Raw genomic sequence first — 13,557 nt, 5'->3', positions numbered from 1 at the left:
CACCACTTCTTCAGACGGGATAACAGGCAATTTCTTCAGAAGGAATAAAGAGAAAGGTGCACCATTTCTTCCGAAGAGATTATGAGCATGGTGCACCATTTCTTCAGAAAGGATTACAGGCATGGTGCACCATTTCTTCAGAAGGGATACAAGCACGGTACACTGTTTCTTCAGAAGGGAGAGCAAGCACTGTACACTATTTCTTCAGATGTGATATTGTGCACAGTGCACCATTTCTTCATAAGGGATAACAAGCATGGTGCACAATTTCTTCAGAAGGAATTACGAGCACGGTGCACGATTTCTTCAGAAGTGATGACGAACATGTGCCATTTCTTCAGAAGGGATAATCAGCATGGTGCACGATTTCTTCAGAAGTGATGACGAACATGTACCATTTCTTCAGAAGGGATAATAAGCATGGTGCATCATTTCTTCAGAAGGGATAGAGTATGGTGCGATATTACTTCAGAATGGATAATAAGCACAGTGCATAATTTTGGATGAAGGGAAGATGAACATGGTTCACCACTCGCTGAAGGGAGAACAAGCATGGTTTACTATTTCTGCTGAATGGTTCACAAGGATGATGCACCATTTCTATCCAGTTATGACTTACTTTGGTGGTGGTGCTACAGTTGTTGCCACGCCTTTCTTTCCCTCCAGTGACTTTAGATGTTCTTCTAACGCATCAAGTAAACTTGAAGGTGCCTGAAATATTCAACATATAGCGATATAATAAACTTGCCAAATCACTCTCCCTTCTAAACTTCTATCAGCTTTACAACAGAAACTTCTCATATCTTGAAAATCAAAAAACATAGGCAAACCATCAACAATGCCTACAGAACATTTTTCTTTGATGTTCTTAAGCAAAGGCACTTTCAAAATATGTTCCAATAACTTTTTATACCAAATAATGAAAATTACGAAATTGTGATGGCAAGTACCACTATGTCTTTTACTTTAGCAAAGCACACTGTCGGTATGCAAATATAAGTTTTCACTGACAGTTTTTTATTTATAGCAGATTTCAAAAACAACAAGCAAATGTTATTTTACAAACATTTAAGAGCAAAAAAATTTCAGCAATCTTAATAAAGATATTCTTCAATTTCTTTAAATGTATAAACATATTAAAAACAGTCTGTCTATAAGTAACACTTATTTTCAATTACTGCCAGCAGTTTAATGCAAGCATATGACATAATAACAATCAGTATTAGTCATTTAGTGACTAAATATAAATATTTGTATAATACACGAAAGTTAGCTCTACACAAGATGTGGCCTCCCCAGGGTCTTAATGCATTGCCATGCAAAAGGTCAGTCAGTACATAGTGAATTTAAATACAGTAGTTCTCAATGCACTGTCTAATGAAATATACCATATTTGGATCCATATTCTGTACTGTTTTTTTGTTGAAGCAACATCGTAAGTTACAAGATGTGACATTTACAAGCACTTTAATCTTAGCATTTCAAAATTGATTCGGAGCACCCTGCTCTGTCAACTGAACTTTACCCTTACATTGTCTGAGTTAAACAGGCACTCCTTTTTAAGTTTTTGAAAAAATGTCTCCCATTATTTAAAACAGGTCTACACCAGCCAGTTTTAAAGGTGTTTTCCTTCACACAGAAACAAATAAGCTTGAAACACTGATTACCTTTGTGAAATGCTTCACAACAAAACAATACAGAATCTGGTCAAAATGCACCGCTATACAATCAAATTTCTATGACATATAAAAAATTCCTTAACTGTAGCTTTTAGTTTCCATGATATTTACACATTATGTGTATCTGGTTTGAAGTTATTATACCTGATTAGTTGCTCCTGAAGAGACCACAATGTCATAGTATATCTGTCTATAAAAGGTTTCCAAAATAAATTCTCTGGCCTTTAAGAAAAATTGATTCTATTGTCCATAGCAAATCTCTTGCAAATGGTGAATTATCAATGAGAAAATTCAATTCTAGACTAGAGCTTACTAGCATAAATTTTAGCCTGCCAGTGACTAGTGGTTCTGCCTTTGCAGCCAGTGCAGACCAAGATCTGCCTGCACATCCATGCAGTCTGTTCATGGTCTGCCCTGTTCGCTATTCAGTCAGTAAATGAACACCCCATCAAATAAATGGTACTGTCCAAATTGAATGATAGACAAGTCCATTTTAGAAATTTAGCAGGCTAAAGGTTAGTTGTCTTTCAAATTCTCATGCTAAAAACTGAAACTATTGCCCCATTCCTGCACTCATGTAACACTTGTTGCCCACTGCAAAATTTATCCTCCTTCCAATAAACAACAAGAGCACCGCCTTGCGGGTGCTGACGCTCATCTTTTTTTTGTATAATAGAAAAATTGTCCTACCCATGATTTTCTAAGTCCAAAAGGGGCCATAATTCTTGCAAAAAGCAGGGTGGAGTTATGTTTCTTGATGTACATAGTCAGCTTATGATGGTGAACAACTGTTGCAAGTTTCAAAGCAATAGCTTGAATAGTTTAGGAGAAAAGTTAACCTATACATAAAACTTAACCAAGAAATCTGATATTTTCTAAGTCCAAAAGGGGCCATAATTCTTGCAAAAAGCAGGATGGAGTTATGCTTTTTGCTGTACAGGGTCAGCTATTGATGGTGAACAAGTGTTGCAAGTTTCAAAGCAATAGCTTTGATAGTTTAGGAGAAAAGCTGACCTAAACATAAAACTTAACCAGGCAACGCCGATGCAGACACCGATACCGACGCCGATCAAGTGATGACAATAACTCATCATTTTTTTTTTCCAAAAAATCAGATGAGCTAAAAATCAATTCTCCAGCTTACCAGAAAAAAATACTGTGCTCTCACCAAAAGTTAACTTTTTTGTCCATAAAATTAAAATTCCTTTTTGTTAGCAATTTTGTTTTAGCAAAAAGAGCAGAGCAGATGAACTATGACCTTGACCTCTAGTGAAGCAGTTAAATGAAGAGTGCCGACTGAAGTGGGTAAAAACAGATAGAAGCATGGCTTTCTATTCATCTGTTGTTTTGTACACAGCAAGTATATGTCTTCAGATGTTTCAGGACTTCAATAATGCATGGGTTTCTTAGGATTCTGGTAAAAACTTCACCAGCAAGTGCAGAATTGAGATCCGAACCAGACTTGACAAGTCAACAAATGAATAGCAAGATCATGCATGAATTGTTCAAACACAGACTTACATGTTCTTTTGAACTGCCTATAAGACCCTGGGAAGTGAACAAAATATATGAACTAACTAAACTTTGTCACAACTGTAACACTGTAAAACTGGACATACTTCTGACCATCACATCTTTTTTTCGAAAAAAAAAAAAAACAACAACATCAAAGTTATGTCCAATTTTTTACATTAACTATGGAATGGACCTTACTGTTTTTTCTAGATGCTATACCTGTATTATATAAATAATTTTTATGAATTTTACGCAAAAAAACGTTTCATCAATGGAAACGAAACACTGACTTTTGCCTTCAAGTAAACGTCACATCAATGTCCTTTTTACATACAAAGTGTAAGTGTCTGAAGTATGTAAAGCTTTACAATGGTTGAAAAAAAAAAGCAAAACAAAACTAGAGCTATCACTAAAGGTGATGAATGTACCCCCAGCATGCACTGACACAGTACATTGCAATTTGACGCACACAAGACTGCATAATTATGTGGACTGTATGTATATAGACTGTATGTATACAGTATAGTAACAAAAAACAAAGTCCCATAACTAGGCAGAATATTTATAGACTGTATGTATACAGTATAGTAACAAAAAACAAAGTCCCATAACTAGGCAGAATATTTATCTAAAAGAATGTAACATGCACCATGCACAACTAGGGTTGGTACTGATCACTTGTGTGAAGTTTCATTACATTGTGTGTAAGGGATTGCATATGCAGACTGTATGTATGTAGTATGTTAACAAGAAACAAAGTCCCATAACTCTGCAATTTTTGTCGCTGAAAGAACCTAACATGCCCCATGCACAACTACTGTTGTTACTAATCACTTGTGTGAAGTTTCATTAAATTGTGTCATGGTGATGAGGAGAGATGGTGCACACAAGATTGTGTCTATGTATATAGTATAGTAACAAAAAAACAAAGTCCCATAACTCTGCAAATTTTTTTTCTGAAAGAACCTAACATGCCCCATGCACAACTACTGTTGTTACTGATCACTTGTGTGAAGTTTCATTAAATTGTGTCAAGGGGATGAGGAGAGATGGTGCGCACAAGTTTGTGTCTATGTATATAGTATAGTAACAAAAAAACAAAGTCCCATAACTCTGCAATTTTTTTTTCTAAAAGAACCTAACATGCCCCATGCACAACTACTGTTGGTACTGATCACTTGTGTGAAGTTTCATTAAATTGTGTCAAGGGGATGAGGAGTGATGGTGCGCACAAGATTGTGTCTATGTATATAGTATAGTTACAAAAAAACAAAGTCCCATAATTCTGCAAATTTTTTTTCTAAAAGAACCTAACATGCCCCATGCACAACTACTGTTGGTACTGATCACTTGTGTGAAGTTTCATTAAATTCTGTCAAGGGGATAAGGAGAGATGGTGCGCACAAGATTGCGTCTACGGACAGACAGACGGACAGACAGACAGACAGACAACCTGAAACCAGTATACCCCCCCTTACAACTTTGCTGTCGGGGGGTACAATAAGTGAAGTAAACTGAAATAAACACTGTAGCTTGAAAATAATAACATCTACAAAATAATATCGGACGTTTGAAAAAATGTTTTTATATGAAAATAGAATTTGGCTGTTTTGTTTATTCTAAGATTTTGACTTTACTACATTTATGGTGACAGTGATCCACTAGTCTAGTGTTACATGTAACCAAGTGATACATAGCTTACCTTTGCTAAGTCGGGAATATCTCCTTTATCTATACCAACACTCTGTAAAACACAAAAATCACAATATAACAGATATGCTGTTTCACTTGTTTGTACTCAATGTTACCTAAGCTGCATCATATAAAAGCTTAAATTTTATCTTGTTTTCACCCGCATAATCAGGAAATCTAAATGAAATTTTCAAACTGCAAGTTGAGATTTCATACAAATCAATGTAAAAATTGACTCCAAAATCATCCAGACTTTATGTTGAATTAATAGTCTTAAGTTTTAATTGATATTCATGTATCAGTCCCAAAAATTAGACTTATGCAAATCATGTACAAAATGATCTATCATTATTTGTATTACACGATCCATCTAATTACTTTCTAAAATTTATCCCAGCAAAAAGTGACACCAAATCATAAAACTTTAAATTTTCTCGTAAAAATCAATTTCCATATGTCATAACAGTAAGTGGCAACTGTCTATAACTTAGGACTTACCTCTGCTACTTTAAGGAACTCTGAGACTTTATCCATCCGTACTAAAAACTTTTTATAAATATCTAATGCCTCTTTACACTGCTTCTTGTTCATATCAAAAAATTTCTCTGCAAATAAAAAAGGTAATGAAACTTATACACTGCGTTATTTAAGCTAAATTCAACAAATCAGTTATTTTGTCTGCTCCCAACGACAATAATACTCCATTTAGAAACCACCAAGACTTCTAATTCAAACATGTATTATCCAGGGTGCACAGACAGGTAATAACGTTTTGGCACTGGTGTGACAACCTTACCCTGTTGAAAACTGTGCCCCGTAACTGGGAGTACTAAGTTACCCGGTACAGTGTTGAGGGGCAATCCTCTACAAGTGTACTGTGGAATTTTATAACATATTTTTGCTGAACAGGTATGCAGAAAGCATGATCTCTTGTTTAATGTCTGCCTACATGATCTACACCCTTAGAAGTATCCTTCAAATAGAGTCAAAGCATACTGACCTTGTTTTTCAAATATCTATATTTATCTTATTTTGTTGGGTTTAACGTCGCACCAACACAATTATAGTCATATGGTTTGATGGTGGAGAAAGATAACAGGTGCCCCTCCGTGCATTATTTAATCACGAGCGAGCACCTGGGTAGAACCACCGACATTCCTCAAATATTTATAAGCTACTATAATTACATACTCACCTAATAAGTTTATTGTACCATCATTATAACAGGCAAATAAACGTATAAGATCTTTAAACAGCAACATAAATCCTGCATTTATCACACCATTTGTCAGCTCATTTGCCGTACACTGAAAAAAATAAGTTCAATAAGTTATCTTCCTTATCTAAAAGATAATCTCACTTTGAATTTCAATTTTAACATGACCAAAAATGATTCTTGTGTTCATCTAAAAATTACTTCACTTTAATCATTTGAAATTTACTAACCTGTAATCATCAAAAAATCAATAAATTATGATCATCAGAAAGTTACTTATTTGTGATCATCCGAAAATTACTAAATTGTGATCCATTTAGTTCTTGTGAATACCCAAGATATAGAAGCACAGCGCTTTTTTATAATTCCAGGTTAACAGAGATTAATGAGCACAATTCAGTTTCCTAAATATACAGAATCAACACAAACCTTGACTAGCAAACAGAATTTTATGCTAAACAAAAAAAATACTTACATCAAATTCTAATAATGCATCTATTTGTTTTTGTAAAACTGGTAAAGTCTTCAATAACTGAAAAACAAAAATATTTTACTCATAACAATAACAATGTACAAGTCACAAAAACATATCTATGATTTAATCATAACCAGCATTAAGTCATAAAAAATCTTTAAATACAGGAAATAACAAGAACCAATCAAATTCAAAAGTCTGATTATGTACTATAATTCCACTATTATAATTTGACTGAAGATACAGGCTCCTCCAGTACAATGCACTGTATAACTTCTTCTCAGATCTTGATAGTTACAACTTGGATTAATATTTTGGTACATGGCGAGTCTTGATAAACCTTGACCTTACCAGTTTTGGTAACAGTTCCGTCACCTGCATTCTGAGTTCAGTTTGGTCTTACTTGTTCTTACTTTGCACTGCCTAAACATAAATCTTGGTAACAACAATAATCTGCACTCGTAACGGTGACAAAATAAAACCACTGACGTTAGCAACAACACATTAAGTTTGCACTGACCTTAGCAACACCATGTTTATACTGACCTTTTCTGAATTCATTGTACGTAGTAAGCCATCATCGCTGCCTCGCTTCACTTTGCAGAAATCAAAAGCCATCAACCTGTAGGTAACGGCTTTCTCGTTCAGGTATTTGGCATATCTTCGGATAAACGTTGACATATCATAACCTGAAATATAGTATTCTTTGTTTTGTATTGATAGAAAGGTTTTAGCTGTCAAAGATGCAAGGATTCTGAAATTTTATTTATTTATTTTTTGAATATTAGATCTGTCCTGCAATATGTAAATTTTTTACACAAAATCATTTTGATTAACACGATTGACATGTCCATATTTGACTTTGTGACTACATATATTTTTACACAGAGATACAGAAGTTAAAATATATAACACCTTCATATTTCTGCAAAAAAAAATAAATTAAATAGAAATATTTTTTTGAACTTATGACAAATTTCGAATAAGCAGCTGTATTATGAATAATATTTAACAATTAGTCGGAAACTTAAAATTTTTACAGCTTCAACTACCATATATAATTATGTATATAGGTGTAAGAGTTTTAGGGGGTTTAAACAGAGACTGAGAGTTACCTTGCACACCAGTTTTGTCAACAAAGTTTGACAGATTGAATGAACAATTGTTTGATGCCAAGTACTGTGTGAATCTCTGAAATACAACAACAGTAATTAAACACTAGCAATGATCCGAGTATTTGCAACTCAGTATTAAAAATAGTTTTATATAAAGACTATTCCAGCTGATACATTTAAAAGCTAAGGAAAAGATAGCAAAGAAAAGAATTTGGCTCTTTCTGACTACAGAGTGGGGAACCTTCTAAAATATGCAGTCTTTCACCAAACATAAGGCAATAATGGACATTCTGCTCAACTTAAAACCGAGGATTTACCTCCAAACACACTGGCCAGTATAGCGTATACAACAGCATAATTATAATTACTTCTATTTCAATATTGAATGAGACAGCTTCTGCTTTCCATAACTGCCATTATTATTTCATTTATACCTTATCTAGATCAAAACTATACAAAACAAGAGCTCGTCGAACACGAAATGCCCCCCTTGATGCATTCAGTAATTTCACAAGGAACAGAAATTATATGCTCACTGTAAACAAAAGTTCTACCATTCTGGTTTAATCTGACCTTGACCTTTAACCTATTAACCTAACAAGAGATTACAGAGTGATCTTGGCGCCATCCACTGAGCCATATTTTCAAGACTAGCTCAAGGTCAAAATCAAGGCCAAATTTCATTTCGGTACAAAACAATGTGTATGTGGTCCAAATTTGAAAGCTGTGGCTTGAGAAATGTGAAAGTAGGTTACCAGATCAAATTCAAGGTCAAAATTCATTTCGGTAGACAGACCTATGCATGTGCTTCAAATTTGGAGGCTGTAGCTTGAGAAATGTGAAAGTAGGTAATAGGTAAAAATCAGTATCATATTTCAATTCAGAACACAAAAATATGCATGTGGTCCAAATTTGAAGTCTGTAGCTTGAGAAATGTGAAAGTAGGTCACTAGGTCAATCTCAAGATCAAAGTTCATTTTAGTACACAAAACTATGCTTGTGGTTCAAATTTGAAGGCTGTAGCTTGAGAAATGTGAAAGTAGGTCACTAGGTCAAAATCAAGGTCAAATTTTATTTTGGAACACAAACCTATGCCTGTGGTCCAAATTTGAAGGCTGTACCTTCAAAAATGTGAAAGTAGGTCACTAGGTCAATAACAAGGTCAACTCATGTCAAGGTTCATCTTGCCACTCAAAACTATACATATGGTCCAAATTTGAATGATGTAAGTTATGGACATGAAGATTCTAAGTTTTTCCCTATATAAGTCTATATGACCATGTGACCCCTGGGGTGGGGCCATATTTGACCCTAGAGGGATAATTTGAACAAACTTGGTAGAGAACCACTAGATGATGCTACATTACAAAATATCAAAGCCATAGTCTTTGTGGTTTGGACAAGAAGATTTTCAAAGTTTTTCCCTAAGTCTATGTAAACCATGTGACCCCCAGGGTGGAGCCATATTTGACCCTAGGGGATAATTTGAACAATCTTAGTAGAGGACCATTAGATGATGTCATATACAAAATATCAAAGCCCTAGGCCCTGTGGTTTTGGACAAGAGGTTTTTCAAAGTTTTTTCCTATATAAGTCTATATAAACCATGCGACCTCCGGGGTGGGGCCATATTTGACCCCAGGGAAATAATCTGAACGCTCTTGGTAGAGGACCACTAGATTTTGCTACATACCAAATATCAGAGCCCTAGGCCCTATGGTTTTGGACAAGAAGATCAGAAACCGTTTAACTGTTCCTGGCCAATGTGACCTTGACCTTTGACCTAATGACCTCAAAATCAATAGGAGTCATTTGCTGGTCATGGCCAACCTAACTATCAATTTTCCTGAAACTAGGCCCAAGCGTTCTTGAGTTATTGCCCGGAAACCATTTTACTGTTCCTGGTCACTGTGACCTTGACCTGTGACATACTGACCTCAAAATCAATAGGGATCATCTGCTGGTCATGACCAACCTCCCTGTCAACTTTCGTGACCATAGGCCTAAGTGTTCTTGAGTTATCATCCGGAAACCATTAAACTGTTCAGGGTCACAGTGACCTTGACCTTTAACATACTGACCTCAAAATCAATAGGGGTCATCTGCTGGTCATGACCAACCTCCCTATCAACTTTCATGATCCTAGGCCCAAGTGTTCTTGACATCATCCGGAAACCGTTTTACTATTCAGGGTCACTGTGTCCTTGACCTTTGACATACAGACCTCAAAATCAATAGGGGTCATCTGCTGGTGATGATCAACCTCCCTATCAACTTTCATGATCCTAGGCCCAAGAGTTCTTGAGTTATCGTCTGGAAATGGATTGGTCTACATTCCGACGACCGACAGACCGACCGACATCTGCAAAACAATATACCCCTCCTTCTTCGAAGAGGGGCATAAACAATCATATCTAAGCATTACAGACACTGTCAGTTATGTTTGTACTGATGAAAGACACATTTTGGTAAGCAGCATGAAATTTTGAAAGGAAAAAATATTGTGACTGTCTTGTTGCTTACCTCATTTCCATAGTTCATAAGATTATGAATTGTAACGAGGGACTTGAAAACTATAACCCAGCTGGTCTGCTGAGTCCTCTCTATGAGAAGGTCTGCTAGTTGAGGTATAGATACATTCGGCTCATTTGTACACTGTAATAAATCTGAAACAAAAAACATACTGATCAGTAAATACTAAAGAAACGGATGTTGTTTAAAACCCCCAGCAGACAGTATTTTGCAAAAGAAAGATGCTATTTGAGACCAAATTTAAATCAGAATATTTCTCTGAGGTATTTAGATATACATTCTCAGCTATGACTGCACTGCACACAAACAGTATTGCAAATGACCTTTTGGTTAAAGACTTTAACAATCAAAGGTCCAAATGATTAGTGTTTCTTCTTTATCTATAAAAATGACTGCAGATACAAGTCATGAAGCCAAATGAAATTTTGCAACCTGCAGAGTCTGTTCTTCACAACTCACTAAGTGAACAGTACTTTAATACTGACTCACTCATTTATATGACTAATCGGGTAGTTACAACACTAATCCAGATGCTTTTGATGCTCAGGATACAAAAAGGTTGGAAGTATTAAATTGGTTTTGTTTAATACTTTTGCACACACATTCCTTTTATTCTAGATGGACTTATGGGCTTTAATTTAATCATATTTCTATCTTAAGTTGAACTAAGTGCAGGACAATACAGCAAGTGTTTGTTCAAGTAAATCATGTATTACATTTCTGAAACACATAAATTATAAAGAGACATGTGGTGGAAGTGCTATTCAGATTTGATCATTTCCCTCTTTACATCCTTTCTTCTAACAAACTTCTTCAGAAATTTCAAAACCAATTACTTCATTTCCTGGTCTGTTCAGATTGAAGTCAGACAGGAAATGAAGTTGTAAACACCTCATTTCTTGACAAGATGCTGTGAAATCAGATATTTTTAAGAGGATTTCCAATATTTTTCAAAATAAAATTGGTGTGCACGATAGAATATTTGTGAAATATTGTAGAGTATCCATGATATATATAGTAGAATATTTGAGATATGTGGTAGAATATCTGGGAATGTGGTAGAATATTTGTGATATATGGTATATCTGTTATATATGGTAAAACATTTGTGATATGTGGTAAAATATCCGTGATAAATGGTATAATATTTATATTTGGTAGAAAAACCATGATATATAGTAGACTATTTCTGATATGTAGTAGACTATCCGTGATATATGGTATTATATTCTGGAACCTGTACTATGTGGTAGAATAGTTGTGATAAGTGGTAGAATATGTGGGATATGTAGAAGAGTATTTTTGATATGTGATAGAATATTTTGTGATAAATGGCAAGTATGAAAAACGTATGTAACTATTTATAACATCAACAGCATTTATACAAGTACTTATTTTTTGCGGATACTGACAGAAAGCTAATATTGTGAAAATAAATCTCTCACAAATATTTCTGACTTACAGAAAAATATTCATTCTACCAGTACTTTTAAAAGTTTAGGCACTTAACAAGCCGAGAACACATTGTAGTCTGGACATGTTCATAGAATTGAATATTTTGAATCGAAGTAAAACTTTTTCTAAACAAATACAAATGTACCATCTAAATGGTTGAAAGGGAAGGTAACCACTGGTTAGGACATGCTTGTAGAGGAAATCAATGATTTGTACTGAAATGACAATAAATCCCTCAATCAAACTACATACAGTTTATTACTGCTACAAGTTGTATGAACACTTTTAAACAATGATAGTTAATTAGACTAAATTAGCTTTGGTTGTTCTAGAAGATAAATCAATGTCCAACAACGTTGACAAACACAGAACCAAGCAAATATAACTTAGTTGCAGTATCATTGAGCTAATGACAGGCAGTAACATATTACAGTCTATGTCAAGGACAAATCTTACCGATGAATAATGGAGGAAAGCCTACCCTTGAAGGTGCCAGACTTTGCCATATTAATAATGAAATATAAGAAAATTTCTTTGAACCAAAGGCAATCTGCTTATATAACATATGCACTTAGAGACAGAATTTCTACAGTTCTTCAGCAACGATGCAACATAAACTAGATCTATATAATTTACATTAATATATAAGCGAGGGAGGAGGAAAAAAAAACTGTTATTGCCCATACTGGAGATATCGCAAAATCAATGAGCCTACTACCAAGCAATCAATACTTTAAAGCCTGGTGAATGAACGTACTTGTTAGAATCAATTCCAGCTAAATAGTAAGTACTTTGACACAATTCATTCCAAACCAGTGTTCCAAGCCCATTTTTGAGAATCAATATAAGTCAAGACCTCCTGTCAAACTAATCTTTGTGTCCTTTAGACAATAATGCTAATTGTTAACTCCCCTTAAAGGACTAAATAAATACTTATAATTTGTCTCCTTACAGTTCTGCATCTAGTAGCATGCTTCACTTGATTTGGTTGAAGGTAAGAGAAACAACAGCAAATTTTAACTGTCCACTTAAAAATGTAAACTGATTCCAAGATATAAGACCCCAAAATAACTGGTCTTTGAATAACTATTGTATTCAAGACTTTCAAGAAATTATAACCCAGAATTATGTTACTATACTTCTTAAATGTATAGTTTTACTGTTAGAGATTGAAACATGAAGCAGAATGTTTAAAACATGAGAAATCATCAAAGACATAATGAGACAGATCTCTTTTCATATCTTTTTAAAGAAACTGTACAATAAATTATAACCTTAATCAATTGTTTTATGTCTTGTATGTGAAAGCATTATGACAGCACTAGCTGTCTACTAGAAACAGACAAGAAACGTAGGGAAATTGGTGACAGAATATATGTTAACAATTATAGGCAGCAGAACAGGCAACACTTTTAAATACCCAGACAATTACAGAAAACTAAGTTCTCAACTATATATTTATGGACAGGAATTTTTTACCTTTCATAACAACAAAAACATTAGCTGCTCACAGGCTTCAATCTTCAATGGAAACAAGAAATGGGCATTTTATTCTCATTTTCAAGAACTATGATCCAAAGTATGAACATGCGAGCTTTAACTAAGCTTATTCTGCGACTACCATATGACCAGTTAAATAATAAAAAAAAAATCATCCTTTGAAAATATTACTGAATGAAACAAAACATGCTAATTTGAGGAACAAGAAAATATAAAATCACAGAAAATATATAAAATGATGAACTGCATAAACATGCTAAATGCAACAATGACTTTAGCTGTAACAGTCCTATCCCAATAGGCATTAGCCAAATATAACAACATACATTACAAGCAATATATCATCACTCAAAATATGGTTTACAATAGAACTAGTAC

General features: G+C 34.5%; 1 protein-coding gene across 8 annotated transcripts in view; it reads right to left on the bottom strand.

The window, feature by feature from the left end:
* The window catches only part of LOC123552137 (phosphatidylinositol-binding clathrin assembly protein LAP-like), a 48,103-nt gene that overhangs the window by 30,988 nt on the left and 3,558 nt on the right, over positions 1–13,557 (bottom strand). For 7 of the 8 annotated variants that reach the window (XM_045341547.2, XM_045341553.2, XM_045341552.2 and 4 more), the window contains exons 2-10: positions 10,216–10,358; positions 7,693–7,768; positions 7,124–7,266; positions 6,578–6,634; positions 6,082–6,193; positions 5,385–5,491; positions 4,897–4,938; positions 3,201–3,227; positions 620–711 (exon numbers count right to left, since the gene is read on the bottom strand). In XM_045341547.2, coding sequence (XP_045197482.2) covers positions 620–711; positions 3,201–3,227; positions 4,897–4,938; positions 5,385–5,491; positions 6,082–6,193; positions 6,578–6,634; positions 7,124–7,266; positions 7,693–7,768; positions 10,216–10,358 — 799 coding nt within the window. The remainder of the gene's footprint in view (positions 1–619; positions 712–3,200; positions 3,228–4,896; positions 4,939–5,384; positions 5,492–6,081; positions 6,194–6,577; positions 6,635–7,123; positions 7,267–7,692; positions 7,769–10,215; positions 10,359–13,557) is intronic. The other variant, XM_045341549.2, reaches the window with a different exon arrangement.

The sequence above is a fragment of the Mercenaria mercenaria genome, chromosome 4 (assembly GCF_021730395.1).
Source record: "Mercenaria mercenaria strain notata chromosome 4, MADL_Memer_1, whole genome shotgun sequence".
Classification (NCBI taxonomy): Eukaryota; Metazoa; Mollusca; class Bivalvia; order Venerida; family Veneridae; genus Mercenaria; species Mercenaria mercenaria.
This window is presented reverse-complemented; position numbering and strand designations above follow the sequence as displayed.